Below are 17,356 nucleotides of genomic sequence, written 5' to 3'. Positions count from 1 at the left end.
CTGTTGCTGCTGGGGGACCAGGATATTCCTGCCTCTCCCCTTAGCATAACTCCATCTTCCCAACTTTCCCTTACCTCTCGGCTGGGATTGTTAATTCTGGGGGGCTCGAAAAAGCCGCTTTTTTGGAGTCCTCTGCTCAGGAAGTACCTTCTTTTTGTCTGTGGCCTTTTCAAGAATTTCATCTAAGGCCGGGCCGAAGACATGTTCACCCGTGAAGGGCAAAGAGCAGAGCTTCACCTTGGAGGTAACATCCCTGCTCCACGTTTTACGTTTTAAGCCAGAGGGCACGTCTGGCAGAATTGGACTGTACCATAGCCCTGGCAGAGGTGCAGATCATCTCCATCGATGCATCCGCCAAAGAAGCCTGTAGCTCTTTGTAGTATAGGAAGGGAGTTCAGGAGGTCACCTCTTGAGGTTCCCCGAAAAATATGACTCTAGTTCCTCTATCCATTGGAAGAGAGACCTAGACACGCATGTGGACGCAAACCCTGACTTTAAGGAAAAAGAAGAGGTTTCCAAGGCTTTCCTTAGGAGGCTCTCTGCTTTATGGTCCATCGGGTCTCTAAGCTGGGACGCGTCATCAAAAGGAAGGACCGTTTTCTTCACCACCCTCGCCACCTGGACATCAACTTTCAGGATGTCCCATTTAAACTCCTCTCCCTCCAGGGGGAATCTATGCCTGAGTTCCGAAGGGGCTGAGTAGCTCTTCTCTGGGTACTCCCATTCCTGGGAGATCATATCTACTATGCTCCTATGTACTGGGAAAGCTGTTCGCTTGGGTCCCTCGAATGCCCCGAACATGCGGTCTTGTGCTGACTGATTAACAGGCTCATCCTCTAGTTCCATGGTGGCCCGTACTGCGCCGACCAGCTCCTCCACATATTCTGTGGAAAGGAGGTATCTCCTAGATTCGGCTGAATTAGAGGTTCCCGGTTGTTCCCAATCTTCGGAGCCTGAATTATATGATTTTTCTGATTCAGACTCTGAGTCTTCCAACTGAATTTTCCGTTTTTTTGGGGGTGGTGAGCCCACAATCGGAGGGAGTGGAGGAGGTGGAGGGGGGGACAGTGCGGCCAGGGAAGTCTGAACCTGGTGAGTAACCAGGCTGCGAATTTCGTTAATTAGTGACGGGTGTTCAGCCCTGACCACCCTGTCTATGCAAGCTTGACATAATTTTTTCGCCCTATTTGAGGGGAGTTTTGCACTGCATATGGCACATTTGGCCGACTTGCTGGTGGTATTGGTGCTTTTGTGGGCAGACTTTTCTCCCTATAAGAAAAGGAGAAATATTTTGAGGACCTCTAGCCCAAGATCGCAACACTAGGACCCACCCCAGTTATACTTACTGTGGCAGCGCTGGGCTCTGCAGACGCAGGGCAGGAAGAACCGTACATACTGACTGATTTGCCTTACCTGTCGGCGTCTTCCGGCGGGTTAATAAAGGGTTAATCCTGCCCTCAGCGCAGTATTTTCATTTTCCCCCTCCTCCTCCCTGGGTCCCGGGGCAGGCACAGCAAGTGCTGGCGAGCTCCGCACGCTGGAAGCTGAATGGGGGCCACCATGACAAGAAGTTGTCATACATACCCCGGAAGTGACTGCGCGTGACGTCACTTCCGGGTCACCGCACGGCGTGCAACAGGAGAAGGAGAGACCGGAGAGCTGCGGGAGGCCTCCGGTCGGGGAGACAACCTCCTATGCTGTCGTGGAAGGTTGATAGAGAAATAGACTTCAGTCTAAAGGTACTGTCACACTTAGCGAAGTACCAGCGATCCCGACCAGCGATATGACGCGGTCAGGATTGCTGGTACATCGCTAAGTGGTCGCTAGTGAGATGCCACACAGGCAGATCTCACCAGCGACATCGCTGGGGACGGGGGGTCGCTACTTACCTGTCACACTAGGTGATCCTGCGTCCTCCCGCCCGCGTCCACGCTCGTCTCTCCACAGGAAGCTGACGACGAGAAGCGGTCCAGGACGTTCTCGCACGATGAGAGATAACCAGCGGGGGAGCGGGTTGTAGGTAAGTATCAGACACAGCGATGTCGCTAGCAATATCGCTATAACGTCACAAGTTATAGCGATATTGCTAGCGATATCGCTTAGTGTGACAGTACCTTAAGAGAGGATTAGAATTAGGTCCTGGCAACGAGAATCGCCTTATCGTGGCTGCCAGATACACATGAATTGGCCAATTTATGCGCTAAGCATTCTCAATTCTTCATATCTCTAGTGCAGTAATGCAATTCAATCTCCATATTTCATGCTTTAGCATTACAGAGTGCTGCATTTCGTTTAAATGTATATATGAATTGGCGACTCTAGGAAAGCACCTGTTCAGACCTAATTTATGTTTGGATGTGACAGTCAATATTTTATTTATTACTAATATGTGGGGCACATAGGTGACATTACTAATATATGGGGGCACATAGGCGGCATTACTAATATATGGGGCACATAGGGGACATTACTAATAAATGGGGACACAGGTGACATAACTAATATATGGAGGCACATAGGGGACATTACTAATATATGGGGCACATAGCGGACATTACTAATATATTGGGCACATAGGTGGCATTACTAATATGTGGGGCACATAGGGGACATTACTAATATATGGGGCACATAGGGGACATTACTAATATATGGGGGACATGTGGAATTATTAATGTATGGGGCACATAGGTGGCATTACTAATATATGGGGTCACATAGGTGACATTACTAATATATGGGGACATTACTAATATGGGGGCACTACTAATATATGGGGGCACACAAGGGGCATTACTAATATATGGAGGCACATAGGGGACAGAACTAATATATGGGGGCACATAGGGGACAGTACTAATATATGGGGCACATAGGTGGCATTACTAATAAATAGGGCACATAGGTGACATTACTAATACATGGGGGCACATAGGTGGCATTACTACTATATCGGGGCACATAGGGGACATTACTAATATATGGGGGCACATAGGGGTCAGTATTAATATATACCGTTCTTATTACACAGATATAAAACATATAATACTGGTGGATAAAACAAGACTGATCACAAGACCTTCACAGCCGTCTACACATCATAGGGGAGATCTCCTGACACCTTCTCTCCATCTACCTGATGATCCTGAGGAGCATTGGGATCTTCTTGTTTACAGTCCTGTGGAAGAAGAGGACGGGGACATCTCTCTGGTATTGTCCTCTTACTGGATAGATCTGGAGGAAACACATACAGGGACTGAATTCATTCTCTACATACAGATAATTATAGGCCGTGTGTATTTAGTCCTGTCTATTACCTGGTGATGTGAGGGGCTGGGGAACCTCCATTATGACGTTCTTGTACTGATCTTTGCGTCCTTCTAAATACTCCCACTCCTCCATGGAGAAATAGACAGCGACATCCTGACACCTTATAGGAACCTGACACATACAATGATACCGTCATCCCCCGATCCCTTCATAGTGTTACTGTATAATGTCCCAGCATTCCCAGCAGTGTCACCTCTCCAGTCAGCTGCTCAATCATCTTGTAGATGAGTTCTAGGATCTTCTGGTCTTTGATGTCCTCATGGATCAGGGGGTGAGGTGGAGGCCCCGTGAGTGGGCTCAGGGGTCTTCCCCATCCCTCAGACACAGGGTCCTGACAGCGATCACTAGAGGTCTTCTTCACCACTGTGTAATCCTGGTAATGGAGAGACACATTAATAAATCTCACTACAGACATTTCCAGAGTCCTCACCTCTCCAGTTCTGTCCATCTGTTATTCCCATAGATAAGAATGATGGAATGTGACGTCATCAGAATCTCTCACCTCTCCAGTGAGACGGAAGAGGATCTCTAGGGCGAGGTGTAAGATCCTCTCCACCATCTTGTCTCTGTCCATATCCATCTTTGATGGGTAAATCAGGAAAATTCTCTTATATAGAAGATCTTCACTGAGAGGATCCGATATTGTAGAGACCTGAATGAGAAGATGATCCGATGTAACATCATAAGAATCCTGTGTAATAATACACTTACTGGAGATAATAAGGGAAACATATGAGGAGATTTATTATCTTACAGGGTTTAGTTTTCTTCCCTGACATCTACTAATAAAACCTATATATTTAGGCCACAGACAACAAGCAGTTTCCTCCTCGGAGTCGGCAGCTGAACACGTTCCTCATAGACTCATCTTCCATAACGCTAATTCTCGTCTCATTTACAGACACTGGAATCGGCATTAGCAATACTGCAGGAGAGATTCATTACACGCGACATGAGAAATAACTACTTCATGGTGAGGACGACATCTTCATCTTCTACTACGGCTCTAGAAACAGATTTGGCCAGAGTCGGTCACTGACCCCATCCCCACCGGCCGTCTATATGAAGGTTTCCCGTCTTCCCCGCACTGGAATCTTCTGTCACGTTAGATCTCAGCTCTGAGTCACACACAGAAGTTTGATGAAGTTTTATAAAAGCTTTTTTGTTTCCACAAACATCATGGACAGAAATGATCTGATCCCAAAATCTCCATATACAGTGATTCTTTCTAAGGGGAACACGCATGTGAGGGGGTTGCACGCATTAAGCAAAGCATCACATTAGCTAAGCATCCAGCAAAAGACAGTTACTCCATGACAGTCAGGACAGCAGTCAGGTAACCAACATTTTGCTTTCCTTTTTAACCATGTCCTTCATTTCTATCCTCCAGTGTTCCCTTGCCATCCACATTCACGGCCCCATCCCTCCTCTATCACCACTTATACACATCAGCCCCTCTATACTTCCCTCTCCCATGTTCAGCTCCCATGCACTTCTCACCTTCCTGAAAAACCTCAGCCCATCTTGCCCAAACACATTGCACAAAAAAACTCCTAACATTTCAAAGAACTACTTGCTCCTTATGTTCCTACTTTTATTGATTTCAGGGGACATCTCCCCCAAACCCAGACCACCTTCCCTCAACCCCTACCCCATATCAAAACCATAATAATTTTATTAATATTACTTGCATTCCTTCAGCTCCTTTTAATTGTGCCCTCTGGAATCCAGGTCTGTATGTAACAAACTTCCTTTCCTGCACAACTACTTTGTGAACAATACTCTGAATCTGTTGGTCCTCACCGAAACCTGGATTCAGGACTCTGACACTGTCTCCCCTGCTGCCATTTCCATGGTGGCATACAATTTACCCATTCCACGAGACCAACAAGCAGACCTGGTGGTGGAGTTGGCATACTCCCCACAATGCACTTTCCAGGTCATCCCCCCAGTTCCATCACTCTCATTCCCTTCTTTTGAGGTCCACACCACCAGGCTCTTCCGTCCCCTCCACATCAGAGTAGCGGTCATATACCGGCCCCCAGGCTCACCCACTCACTTCCTTGACCACTTCTCAGCCTGGCTGCCGCACTTCATGTCCTCAGAACTACCAATCCTTATCCTAGGAGACTTCAACATCCCCTGTGACGGTGTGATATGTTATGTGGGTATCATTTTGTGTCTATTTATATTTTACGGATTTCCATTGTGTTCTCTTGTTGCCCTGTATCATTCCGTGTATTCCCAATATTGTCTAGAGTCTCAATTACCTTCCAAAAGTCTGATAATTGAATTAGCTCACTTACTGTCTGCAGCCTGACTGTATCTATGCCTCTTGATGAACCCCCTGTAGTGCCTTAATCCCCAAGGCACCTTTGTCAGGTCTGGGAGGCCTGAAAACCACCCCAACGTGTCTGACTACCCCTGGACATAATGAGGGGGATGGGGAGGACAGGAGCTGTACAAGTCAGACCCTGTGTGGTTATGATCATGTGAAGACAGCTCGTCAGAGAGAAGGAGAAGCATATGGACATATTTTATCCTCTGTCTGCTGGATTATTAGACTCTCATCTCCTTGGACATTCATCCTGTTACTGTACTACATTCGTGTTCTGTACTATTGTATCCTCAGTGTGGTGGATTGTTTATGGACCTTTTAGTTTTGCCTATAATAAAGGTCTTGGGATTGTTCACATTTCCCTCGCTCTGTTGATTGTGTGGTTTCGGAGAAGGACCCCGTGACAACAGGTGGCAGCAGTGGGATCAACAGAGTGTAACCCATTGGAGAACCACCCACAGAGTGAGTTCAGAAATTGGACTGTATCCAGTTTACAAGAGAGAGCCAGAGACCTGGGCCTGAACTACCAGGGACTGACTAAAGAAGCCTTAATTGAACAAATGGTGGGTGCTAGCCCGGCCACCTCCTCCCAGATGTCTGAAGGAAAAGCACTGGAGACAGGGATCCCCGCCCCAAAAAGCCAGTGGTTGGTGTGGTACGAAGAAGAGATGGTGGTTCTGGGCCCCGGTGTCTCTCAGGAGTATAAAGAAGAGGCTGCCCGCTGGGCACAGCGGAGACAAGAAGCAATGGAGCTTGAAAGAGGGAGTAATGCAATGTGGAGTGTAAACCCAACGATCCGGGAGCCTGTACAGATCACCCGGAAAGAGTTTAAGCCATTTGATGAGGCCGGAGATGTGGAGGAATTTTTCAAGGACTCTGAGCAGCAGTATGCTGTGATGGAGGTGCCCCACTCTGGCTGGATGAGTTTGATAGTGGGAACGGAAGCATGGCGGAGGCTTACCGAACCATTTACCCCACCTCGCCCAGTGCATCTTGTGCACTCCATCCCGTCTGAGGAAGAGCTACCATCACCCTCACCATAGATACCCCTCCTGGAGTGTATGGACTCCGGCCTTTGTCCTTTAGCTACCCAGAGCAACAGCAATGCCACCTGCAGGATGTCTTAATTGAAGGATACAAAGTGTCAGGATTTAGAGACACGGGGGCATTCCTGCCTATCGCTGACCTCCGTGTGGTTCGACCCGAGGCAATTCACCAGGGTCCAGGAATTCCCATTGTCCTGGCAGTGGGTGCCCGAAAATATATATAGCGAGCTTCTGTGCATTTGGATTATGGTTGTGGAGAAAAACTGGGACGACTTCCTGCAGATATCCTCCTTGGTAACGATATTGGGGAGTTACAGTGCCAATTTGTAGGAGCAGTCACCCGACTACAGGCCCTTCAAGCACTACGTCATCCGGACCTCACCGGGGAGCAACCACCACGAACCGCATCAGGTTTGGTAAGCAATACGTTCGCTGCCACTACATTGGGAGATTCTTGGGACAGAGAGGCGTTTAGGAGAGAAATAGAGGGTGAAACTACCTTAGCAGCCCTTAGGCAAAAGGCAGAAACTGGGCACATGGGGACGGCTTCACTCGAGAAAACGGACTGTATTATCATGTAACAAAAGTCAGTGACAAGGGCAACCCTGAAGCAACGACCAGGCAACTCATTGTCCCTCAGAAGTACAGAGCACAGCTAGTCCAACTGGCCCATGACATCCCCTTGGCTGGACATCAAGGGAGGAAAGGAACTGAAAAGAGACTCAACCAAAGTTTTTACTGGCCTGGCATCTCGCAGTCAGTAGCCCATTATTGCAGCACCTGCAATGTGTGCCAGAGCATGCGGCATCCAGGAGTTCGACATAAGGTACCCCTGCAATCCCTGCCCATAATTGAAGAACCATTCCAACGTGTAGCTGTCAACATCATAGGTCCTCTGGCCCACCCCAGCTGGTCGGGGAAAAAATATATCCTGACAGTGGTGGACTATGTCACTCGGTATCCTGAAGCTGTGGCCCTGTCCAGTATTACAGCAGTAAAGGTAGCCAAGGCACTTGTTACCATCTTTACCCGGGTAGGGTTTCCTAGTGAAATATTATCAGATCAAGGCACTCAGTTCATGTCAGATCTGGTACAGTCCCTATGGCATACCTGTGGTGTTCGAGCCATTCGCACCACCCCATACCACCCGCAGACCAATGGACTATGTGAACGCTTTAATGGAACCCTAAAAAATATGCTGAGGGCTTTTGCTGATGTTGAAAAAGACTGGGGAAAAATATCTGCCACATCTCCTCTTCGCCTATCGGGAGGTTCCCCAAGAGTCCACAGGGTTCTCTCCCTTCGAACTACTGTTTAGCCGGAAGGTCCATGGGCCTCTCACTCTTCTGAAAGAACATTTGGAGGGAGACAACTCAGATACCGGAATGCACATCGCTCCCTATGTTCTAGAGTTCAGAAACCGTCTTGCCCAGCTAGCTACCTTGGCTAAAGAACATCAGCAACTGGCCCAGTCCAGAAAAAAACCCTGGTATGACCGTAATGCCAGGACCCGGGAATTTATGGAAGGACAGCAAGTGCTCATGATTACTGCTTCCCCTGCCAACAAGCTTCAAGCAGTGTGGGAACGCCCTTATCAGGTTGTCAAGAAAATTAATGACACTAACTACGTTATTGCCCTGGACTCTAGTGGTCGACGACAGAAAACCGTCCACAATAACATGCTGAAAGAATACCACAACCGATCTCTGCCTGTTCTAGCCGTCTACCAACCCCCTAGTAATATTGCCAACGACGAGTGTCTCCACGATCTTCTCCAGGTCGCCAAAGCAGGAGGATCACAGGAACAAGTGCCCCTGGGCTCCCATTTATAGGATATACAAAAGGACGATATTTTCGCCGTACTAAGGCCGAGGGCTGCTGCTTTCTCCTCAAAGCCAGGGAAGACTACTCTCACCAGCCACCATGTGGAAACCCCTGGACAACGCCTCATCCAGCAGGCTGCCTACCGGGTTCCAGAGGCTGTTCAAGGCATGATAAAGGACCAACTAGAGGAGATGAAACAACTGGGAGTCGGTCAGCCATCTCACAGTTCTTGGGCCTCTCCTGTCGTCCTGGTCCCCAAGAAGGATGGTACAACACGATTCAGCGTTGATTACAGACGATTAAATGATGGCACCAAGAGTGATGCTTACCCCATGCCCAGGATTGATGATCTATTGGATCGTCTGGCCAGTGCCCAATTTGTGACCATGTTAGACTTGAGCAAGGGGTACTGGCAAATACCCCTAACGGAGGACGCTCCGGAGCGCTCGGGCCTTCATTACTCCATTTGGGCTTTTTGAGTTCCTGGGAATGTCCTTTGGGATGAAAACTGCCCCAGCTACTTTCCAGAGACTGGTAGATGGACTGTTAGATCAATGTCAAGACTTTGCCTGTGCTTACTTGGATGACATTGCTATTTTTAGCACAACCTGGGAGGAACATCTTAAACACTTGGGCATAGTGCTAGACTGTATCCTTACTGCAGGACTGACCATTCGCCCTGATAAGTGCCAAATAGGGATGGCTGAGGTGCAGCACCTCGGGCATAGAGTAGGGGGTGGGACCCTAAGGCCTGAGCCTGCCAAGGTGGAAGCCATTAGCAACTGGTGTAGACCCCAGACTAAAAAGCAGGTACTTGCATTTTTAGGAACTGCTGGTTACTATCGAAAATTCGTTTCTAATTTCAGCACCTTGGCGAAGCCACTAACCGACCTGAACCGCAAGAACATGCCTAGGAATATGACGTGGACAACTGCATGCGAGGATGCCTTTTCAGCGTTAAAGACCGCCCTCATCACAGCTCCTGTCTTGGCTGCCCCTGATTATAAGTGCAGGTTCCTCGTACAGACAGATGCATCCACCTTTGGGATTGAGGCAGTACTTAGCCAAGTGAACGCCGCCGGAGAAGAACATCCTGTTGCTTTTGCCAGTCGGAAACTACTGGATCGGGAAGTTGCCTATGCCACTATTGAAAAGGAGTGCCTTGCCATCGTATGGGCGCTAAAAAAAAAAAAATTTCAGCCATACTTGTATGGCAGAGACTTTACAATTGTTACAGACCACAACCCCCTCACATGGCTGAACTGCGTATCTGGAGACAATGGAAGATTGCTGCGGTGGAGCTTGTCCTTACAAGCCTACAGCTTCTCCATCCAATACAAGCGGCAAAGCCAACACCACAACGCCGATGGACTGCCTCGACAAGAAGAACCATAGGCCCCCAGGCTGACCTACCCCTGCCATTGTTGTATAAGGAACTATAAATGATTGAGCAATGTGGACTTAAGTGAGCAGGCCAGAGGTCTGTGTAGACCTCATGGCGTGCTCACTTATTATGAGGGGGGAGAGGTTGTGATGGTGTGACATGTTATGTAGGTATCATTTTGTGTCTATTTATATTTTACGGATTTCCATATTGTTGCCCTGTATCATTCCGTGTATTCCCCATATTGTCTAGTGTCCTAATTACCTACCAAAAGTCTGATAATTGAATTAGCTCACTTACTGTCTGCAGCCTATCTATGCCTCTTGATCCACCCCCTGTAGTGCCTTAATCCCCAAGCAGGGCTGTGGAGTCGGAGTCGTGGAGTCGGAGTTAGTTTTGGTTGGAGTCGGAGTCGGTAGAAATGTACCGACTCCAGCTTTAAAAAAAATGTATTAATATTTCATAATTGAACTTTCATATGAATTTTATAAATGTTACTCAAATATATATGTTCTATCAAACTATGAACAACAGTGATCATAGAATCATAGAATCGTAGAGTTGGAAGGGACCTCCTGGGCCATCTGGTCCAACCCCCTGCTCAAAGCAGGATTCGCTAAATCATCCCAGTCAGATGTCTGTCCAGCCTCTGTTTGAAGACTTCCATTGAAGGAGAACTCACCACTTCTCGTGGCAGCCTGTTCCACTCATTGATCACTCTAACTGTCAAAAAGTTTTTTCTAATATCTAATCTGTGTCTCCTCCCATTCAGTTTCATCCCATTGCTTCTAGTCTTTCCTTGTGCAAATGAGAATAAAGTTGATCCTTCTACAATGTGACAGCCCTTTAGATATTTGTAGACAGCTATTAAGTCTCCTCTCAGTCTTCTCTTTTGCAAACTAAACATTCCCAAATCCTGCAGCCTTTCCTCATAAGACAGGGTTTGCAGACCGGTCACCATTCTGGTCGCTCTTTTCTGAACTTGCTCCAGTTTGTTGATGTCTTTTTTAAAATGTGGTGCCCAAAACTGGACACAATATTCCAGATGAGGTCTGACCAAAGAGGAGTAGAGGGAAATAATGACTTCACGTGATCTAGACTGTATGCTTCTGTTAATACATCCTAGAATTGCATTTGCCTTTTTTGCTGCTGCATCACACTGTTGACTCATATTCAGTCTGTGATCTATTAGTATACCCAAGTCTTTTTCACATGTGCTGTCACTTAGCCCTATTCCTCCCATTCTGTATATGCTTTTTTCATTTTTATTGCCCAGATGTAGTACTTTGCATTTCTCCCTGTTAAAAACCATTCTGTTAGTTGCTGCCCACTTCTCCAGTTTATTTATATCTTTTTGAATCCTCTCTCTCTCTTCTCTAGTATTAGCGATCCCTCCTAGCTTTGTGTCATCAGCAAATTTAATCAGTTTACCCTCAATTCCTTCATCTAAATCGTTGATAATGATGTTGAACAATACAGGGCCCAGGACAGAGCCCTGTGGTACCCCACTTGAGACATTCTTCCAACTGGATGTGCAGCCATTTACGACCACTCTTTGGGTCCGATCACTAAGCCAGTTATGAATCCACCTAACAGTTGCCTTGTCCATTCCATACTTAGTCATTTTTTCAATAAGGATTGTATGAGAGACTTTGTCAAATGCTTTGCTGAAGTCAAGATATACTATATCTACAGCATTTCCTTGATCCACCCAATCAGTGATTCCGTCATAGAAGGAAATTAAGTTAGTCTGACATGACTTATTAGTTACAAACCCATGCTGACTCTGTTTAATCACTTCATTCTTATCCAGGTATTGACATACATGTTGTTTAATAATTTGTTCAAAGATCTTTCCTGGTATAGAAGTCAGACTCACCGGCCTATAGTTGCCTGGGTCCACCTTCTTCCCCTTTTTGAAGATAGGAACAACATTTGCTCTTCTCCAGTCTTCTGGTACTTCTCCTGTTCTCCAAGAATTTTCAAAGATTATGGAGAGGGGTTCAAAAATTTCTTCTGCTATCTCCTTCAGTACTCTGGGGTGTAATTCATCTGGACCTGGAGACTTGATAAGCAGTTCTGCTGGAGATAGAGACATTTCTTACTTCTTGTGTGTCACTGTTCTCCACTGCCCTTATCTAATCTTATACTTGGTTAACCTCATGCTGCCCCAACCCCCCTACTTACAATGTATGAAACTGAAAGTGAAAATGTGTTGCAAATTCTTAGTAGTAAAGCTCCTCCTCTAGACTAGATCATACTAGGTGTGCCTCTTCCAAGCATCTCACAGCTGCCTGTTACTCAGAAGAGGAAGACTGTAAGAAGTATTATCCTTTCAACAAACTTTGCATCAGTTAACTGTGAGTACATGAGGAATAATAACAGTATTACTGACCACTATATCAGTTGTACGACCTGGCAATAATTTTGTACAATTGTTTTTAGGAAAAACAATTGTCATTTGGATTGTGAATGCAGAATTAAAAACCTGAGAATGTCAAAGAAGCATCACATTAAATCAGCTGTATTTGAACATTTCACCATCACTCAAGATAGAAAACATTATGTCTGTCAGTGTATGACAAATGATCCAGACGAAAACAAATGCTGTGAAGCCAAGATGAGTGCATATTCAGGCAAAGATAAAAATGCTCCTACCAGAGCTTCTAATCTAAAGAGACATTTACAGCGCTTTCATCCAGAAGTACTGAAAGCCTGCATCCAAACCAATGAACCAGTGCCCAGCTCTTCCAGCCAAACAAAGGAGCAGAGAACTTTGCAGCCATCAGTTGCAAGATATTTTGTCAGTGACAAAGTTACTGTGACAATGACAGTAGATACATTTAAAAACAGATCATAGAGCTTGTTGTAAAGGATAGTGTGCCTATTTCATTATTTTCACGACCAGCTTTTATGTGTCTGAATGGGGAAATGGCCCGCAAGCTTGGTGTTTCTCTGGAGAGAGAGAGTATTAGAAAATTAGTAATCGAAGAAGCTTTTAAACAAAAGGAAGAACTTAAAAAAACTCTCAAGGGACGCTTTCTGTTTCTTAAAATGGATGCCTGCACACGTCACAGAGTGAACTATTTTGCCATCAATGTCCGATTTGTTTGTGACAAAAATGAAATAGTTACCAAGACATTGGCAGTAAAAGACACCAAAGCTCATCACACCAGTGAGTTTCTCCAGGTCTTGGTGGAAAAGGTTCTGCAAGACTATGAACGTAAAAAAGAGCAAGTTCTTTCTGTCGTAACTGACAATGCTTCAAATATGATAAGTACTATTAAGCTAATGTGACCAGCAGTTAAAAGAACATTCTGGGTCCACAGACACAGAAATGTTTGAAATAGAGGAACACAGTATTGTAACTGAGGAGCAAACTGAAGTTGCTTCAGATGAACAGCAACATGATAGTTTAGATGATCTTGTTGAAACTGTGTCAATATGTTCTTTCATTCATCACATGCGCTGTGTTGTGCATACGCTACAGCTGGCTATAAGAGACAGTCTTCAAGAAGGACATGCTGCTGCACTGATTGGCAAGGTGAGAAAATTGGCTACTGTTGCCAGAACCCCTAAAGTTGACTCAATTTTGAAGAGACGTGCTGGAAAAGGGGCAATTATTGGTCAAGCCACACGATGGGGCAGTACTTACTTAATGATTCAGCGCTTGGTTGAAATGAAAACCTTTCTTGTAGACATGGCTAACCCTCATCTGACGCTAAATGAAAGTCAGTGGAATCAGGTGACTGAGCTGGAAAAATTGCTAGAGCACCCATTTACAGTGACTAAAAAATTACAAGCAGAGGACTTAACTCCAGGTATTTTCTTAAAGGAGTGGAAGAACCTGATGTTTCGCCTGTCCCAAAGAGGAGGGTTAATTGCAAGTGGCATTGCTACATCAATGAAACGGAGAGAGGAGCTACTATTACAAAATAACATTCTTTTGGCAGCTGTTTATGTAGACCCAATGCATCGGATTCTTCTAGATGATCAACAGCTAAGTAAAGGAAAAGAAGCTATGTTTGAAATAGCAGTAAGGATGAAAGGGTTGCAGAACAGTCAGGAGGAACAAGAAGAATTTGGTCGTCCTGCCACATCTTCACCCTCATCATCAACTGATGAAGAATTTAATTTCGAAAAAAATTTGGATCACAAGGACCGTGCAAAGCGTTCCCGCATAGAAGAAGAGTCATCCCCATCAAGGAACACAGCCAGTACATTTCAGCAGAATTTTTCATGTGCACTAAAAGAAATTGAGAAATTTGACCGTTCATCAAAAATAACAGTGCAACAAGCGATTCCTCTGTATCCTGACATTGTCAGAGATGTTGCCCGAGTGGTTACTGCTTTGCCACCAACACAAGTTAGTGTAGAGAGCTTGTTCTCTGCTCTCAAAATAATTAGATCAGATTTGAGGGCATCCATGAAGGAGGATCTGACAGAGGCAATACTTTTTCTGAGGACAAATTTATAGATTTCTTCTTATTAACTGCATAAAAGTGTTTATTGCATATTTACTTACAGTTTAGAAAAGTTTATAAAAGTTATTTGCTATATTCTAATTGTATTCTAATAAATGTAGTTTTTGCTCTAAGTGGTCTGATTACTTATATGATGGTGAGAAACTGAATAAGCACGATGTTTAATATTTTACAACAGTAAATTTGTTGTTATGAATTGGCCATTTATGAAGGAGTCGGAGTCGGAGCCTGATAAAATCCAGGAGTCGGAGTCGCAACTGTGGCTTACCGACTCCACAGCCCTGTCCCCAAGGCACCTATGTCAGGTCTGGGAGGCCTGAAAACCGCCCCAACCTGTCTGACTACCCCTGGACATAAGGAGGGGGATGGGGAGGACAGGAGCTGTACAAGTCAGACCCTGTGTGGTGATGATTGTGTGAAGACAGCACGCCAGAGAGAAGGAGAAGCATATGGACCCATTTTATCCTCTGTCTGCTTGATTATTGGACTCATCTCCTTGGACATTCATCCGGTTACTGAACTACATTCGTGTTCTGGACTACTGTATCCTCAGTGTGGTGGATAGTTTATGGACCTTTTAGTTTTGCCTACTAATAAAGGTCTTGGAATTGTTCACACTTCCCTCGCTCTGTTGATTGTGTGGTATCGGAGAAGGACCCCGTGACATCCCCATTAACAGCCCCACTTCCACAGTTGCATCCCAGCTTCTGTCACTAACCACTTCTCTTGGGCTTTCACAGCTCTCAACCTCTGAGACACCCAAAGACAGTAACACCATTGACCTGGTATTTGTCCGGCTCTGCTCAATATCCTACCTAAATAACTCACCGCTTCCCCTCTCTGACCACAACATTCTCTCCTTCACGCTCACAAATCCTCGCCCACCCCAGCACACTCCTACCTATCACACATTCCGAAATCTACAAGCCATTAACCTTCAGACACTTTCAGACTCCCTACAATCTTCCCTGTCCTGATCTGGCTGTTTATCACTACGACACTTTTAGAAGCACACTTGACCAGGTAGAGCCTCTCACCTTCAGAACATCCAAACACAGAGTAAAACAGCCCTGGCTCACATCGCAAACTCAACTTCTCCAGTGATGGCCTAGGAGTGCTGAACGCAGATGGAGAAAAACCTGCACACCAGCAGACTTCATCCACTTCAAATTTATGTTAAAAACCTATTACTCTGCCCTTCATCTCGCCAAACAGACCTACTTCTCCACCCTGATCTCCTCACTAGCCAACAACCCCAAGAAACTTTTTGACACCTTTCAATCCCTTCTCAGGCCAAAAGCACAAGCCCCTATCACAGATATTCATGCTGATGACCTGGCTTCCCACTTTATAGATAAAATAGATAATATCCGTCAGGAAATCCACTCCCAACCACCAAGTACTGTGACTCCCATCCCTCCCTGCTTTTCCCCTCTTCGCCAATCGTTACACTGGCTGCCCATTCATTATAGGATCCAATTCAAAGTACTTGTTCTCACCCATAAAGCTTTCCACAGTGCGGCACCCCCCTACATCTCCTCCCTCATTTCTGTCTTTCGGCCTAACCAACCGCTGCGCTGTGCAAACGACTTTCAACTATCCTCTGCACTAATCCGCACCTCCGACTCTAAGACTTCTCCCGCGCTGCGCCAATCCTCTGGAATGCTCTACCCCAAGAAATTAGGACTATCCACAATTTGGACAGTTTTAGGCGCTCCCTCAAAATGCATCCGTTCAGAGCGGCCTACCATGTTCACTAATCAAAGTCATTTTATGTGTGTGTGTGTAGCCCATTCACTATATCTATCCCCCACTCCAAGATGGCTGGACCATCATTGTAAATACACCATTGTAAATACACACCTGTACTTTGTATCTCCCCCACCTCATTGTAGATTGTAAGCTCTCACGAGCAGGGTCGTCTTATTTTGCTTTAATTATTGTATTGGTAACGTTGTTACTTATGACTTGTGTTTTGAAACTGTAAAGCGCTGCGGAATATGTTGGCGCTATATAAATAACTATATAAATAAAGATTATTATTATTTTATGGGGTTTATTTCTGGCCTTAGGCTTTCCTATATTGCAAGAAAAATACCAGGAAAAAAAATGTAAAATGTTTCTAAAGAAAATTGGCTCCAAAATTGCATCAGGCGGTTTTAATTTCAGCCGGATCCTACCCCTCTCCATAGAGATAGAGCCTTCGGTCTAAGAGAGGATTAGCATTAGGTCCTGGCAACGAGAATCGCCTTATCGTGGCTGCCGGGTACGCATGAATTGGCCAATTTATGCGCTAAGAATTCTCAACATTTCATATCTCTAGTGCAGTAATGCAATTCAATTTTCATATTTCATGTTTTAGCATTACAGAGTGCTGCTTTTTGTTTGAATGTATATATGAGTTGGCGACTCTAGGAAAGCACCTGTTCAGACCTAATTTATGTTTGGATGCAGTAAGACAGCACCCTGAGCAACCCCGATACCCTTTACCCCTATACAGGGATCTGGATTTACAGCAGAGCCCAGGAGGTAGCTGTCTGGATAAGAGCAGCGGACCAGAGCAAAACGGTCGCCAGAAAGGGGTTAAAAAACGGGACCAAAAGCGTAGTCAGGAATCCAAGTCTAAACCAGGCGGGCAGCAGAGGTACAAAAATGGCAGACAGTAGCAGAGTCAAATCCAGGCCAAGGTCAGAATCATAAACCCAAAGGGAGGCAGAGGTACAAAATCGTTAGGCAGGCGCAGAGTCAGAAATCCAGGCAAAGGTCAGAATCAAAGATAGCAAATAACAAACTAGCACACTGGGGGAAACCAAGAGGCAGGAACAGCCGTCCCCGATTTTGACCGTGACATGACAGTCCGGCGCCTTCCAGACAGGAATAGCAGAGCTCGGGTCTGACGGCAACGTGCCAGTCTGGTGCCTCCTAGTGGCCGAAGCAGGAACAGCAGTCC

The 17,356-nt window shown here is 45.7% G+C and overlaps 2 protein-coding genes across 6 annotated transcripts in view; both read right to left on the bottom strand.

The window, feature by feature from the left end:
* Positions 1-17,356, bottom strand: part of LOC141051431 (uncharacterized) — a 244,984-nt gene that overhangs the window by 73,923 nt on the left and 153,705 nt on the right. The gene's annotated exons all lie outside the window — the stretch shown is intronic.
* LOC141051384 (uncharacterized) overlaps positions 1-17,356 on the bottom strand; it is a 45,034-nt gene that overhangs the window by 18,166 nt on the left and 9,512 nt on the right. For 3 of the 5 annotated variants that reach the window (XM_073548323.1, XM_073548326.1, XM_073548327.1), the window contains exons 2-6: positions 11,802-12,004; positions 3,833-3,982; positions 3,524-3,703; positions 3,318-3,441; positions 3,137-3,234 (exon numbers count right to left, since the gene is read on the bottom strand). In XM_073548323.1, coding sequence (XP_073404424.1) covers positions 3,137-3,234; positions 3,318-3,441; positions 3,524-3,703; positions 3,833-3,982; positions 11,802-12,004 — 755 coding nt within the window. The remainder of the gene's footprint in view (positions 1-3,136; positions 3,235-3,317; positions 3,442-3,523; positions 3,704-3,832; positions 3,983-11,801; positions 12,005-17,356) is intronic. The other 2 variants (XM_073548324.1, XM_073548325.1) reach the window with 2 other exon arrangements.

This window comes from Dendrobates tinctorius, unplaced genomic scaffold, assembly GCF_039654945.1.
Source record: "Dendrobates tinctorius isolate UK_male_01 unplaced genomic scaffold, ASM3965494v1 ptg000157l, whole genome shotgun sequence".
NCBI classification, from domain to species: Eukaryota; Metazoa; Chordata; class Amphibia; order Anura; family Dendrobatidae; genus Dendrobates; species Dendrobates tinctorius.
The sequence above is the reverse complement of the archived record's forward strand: the minus strand, read 5'-3'. Positions and strand labels throughout refer to the sequence as shown.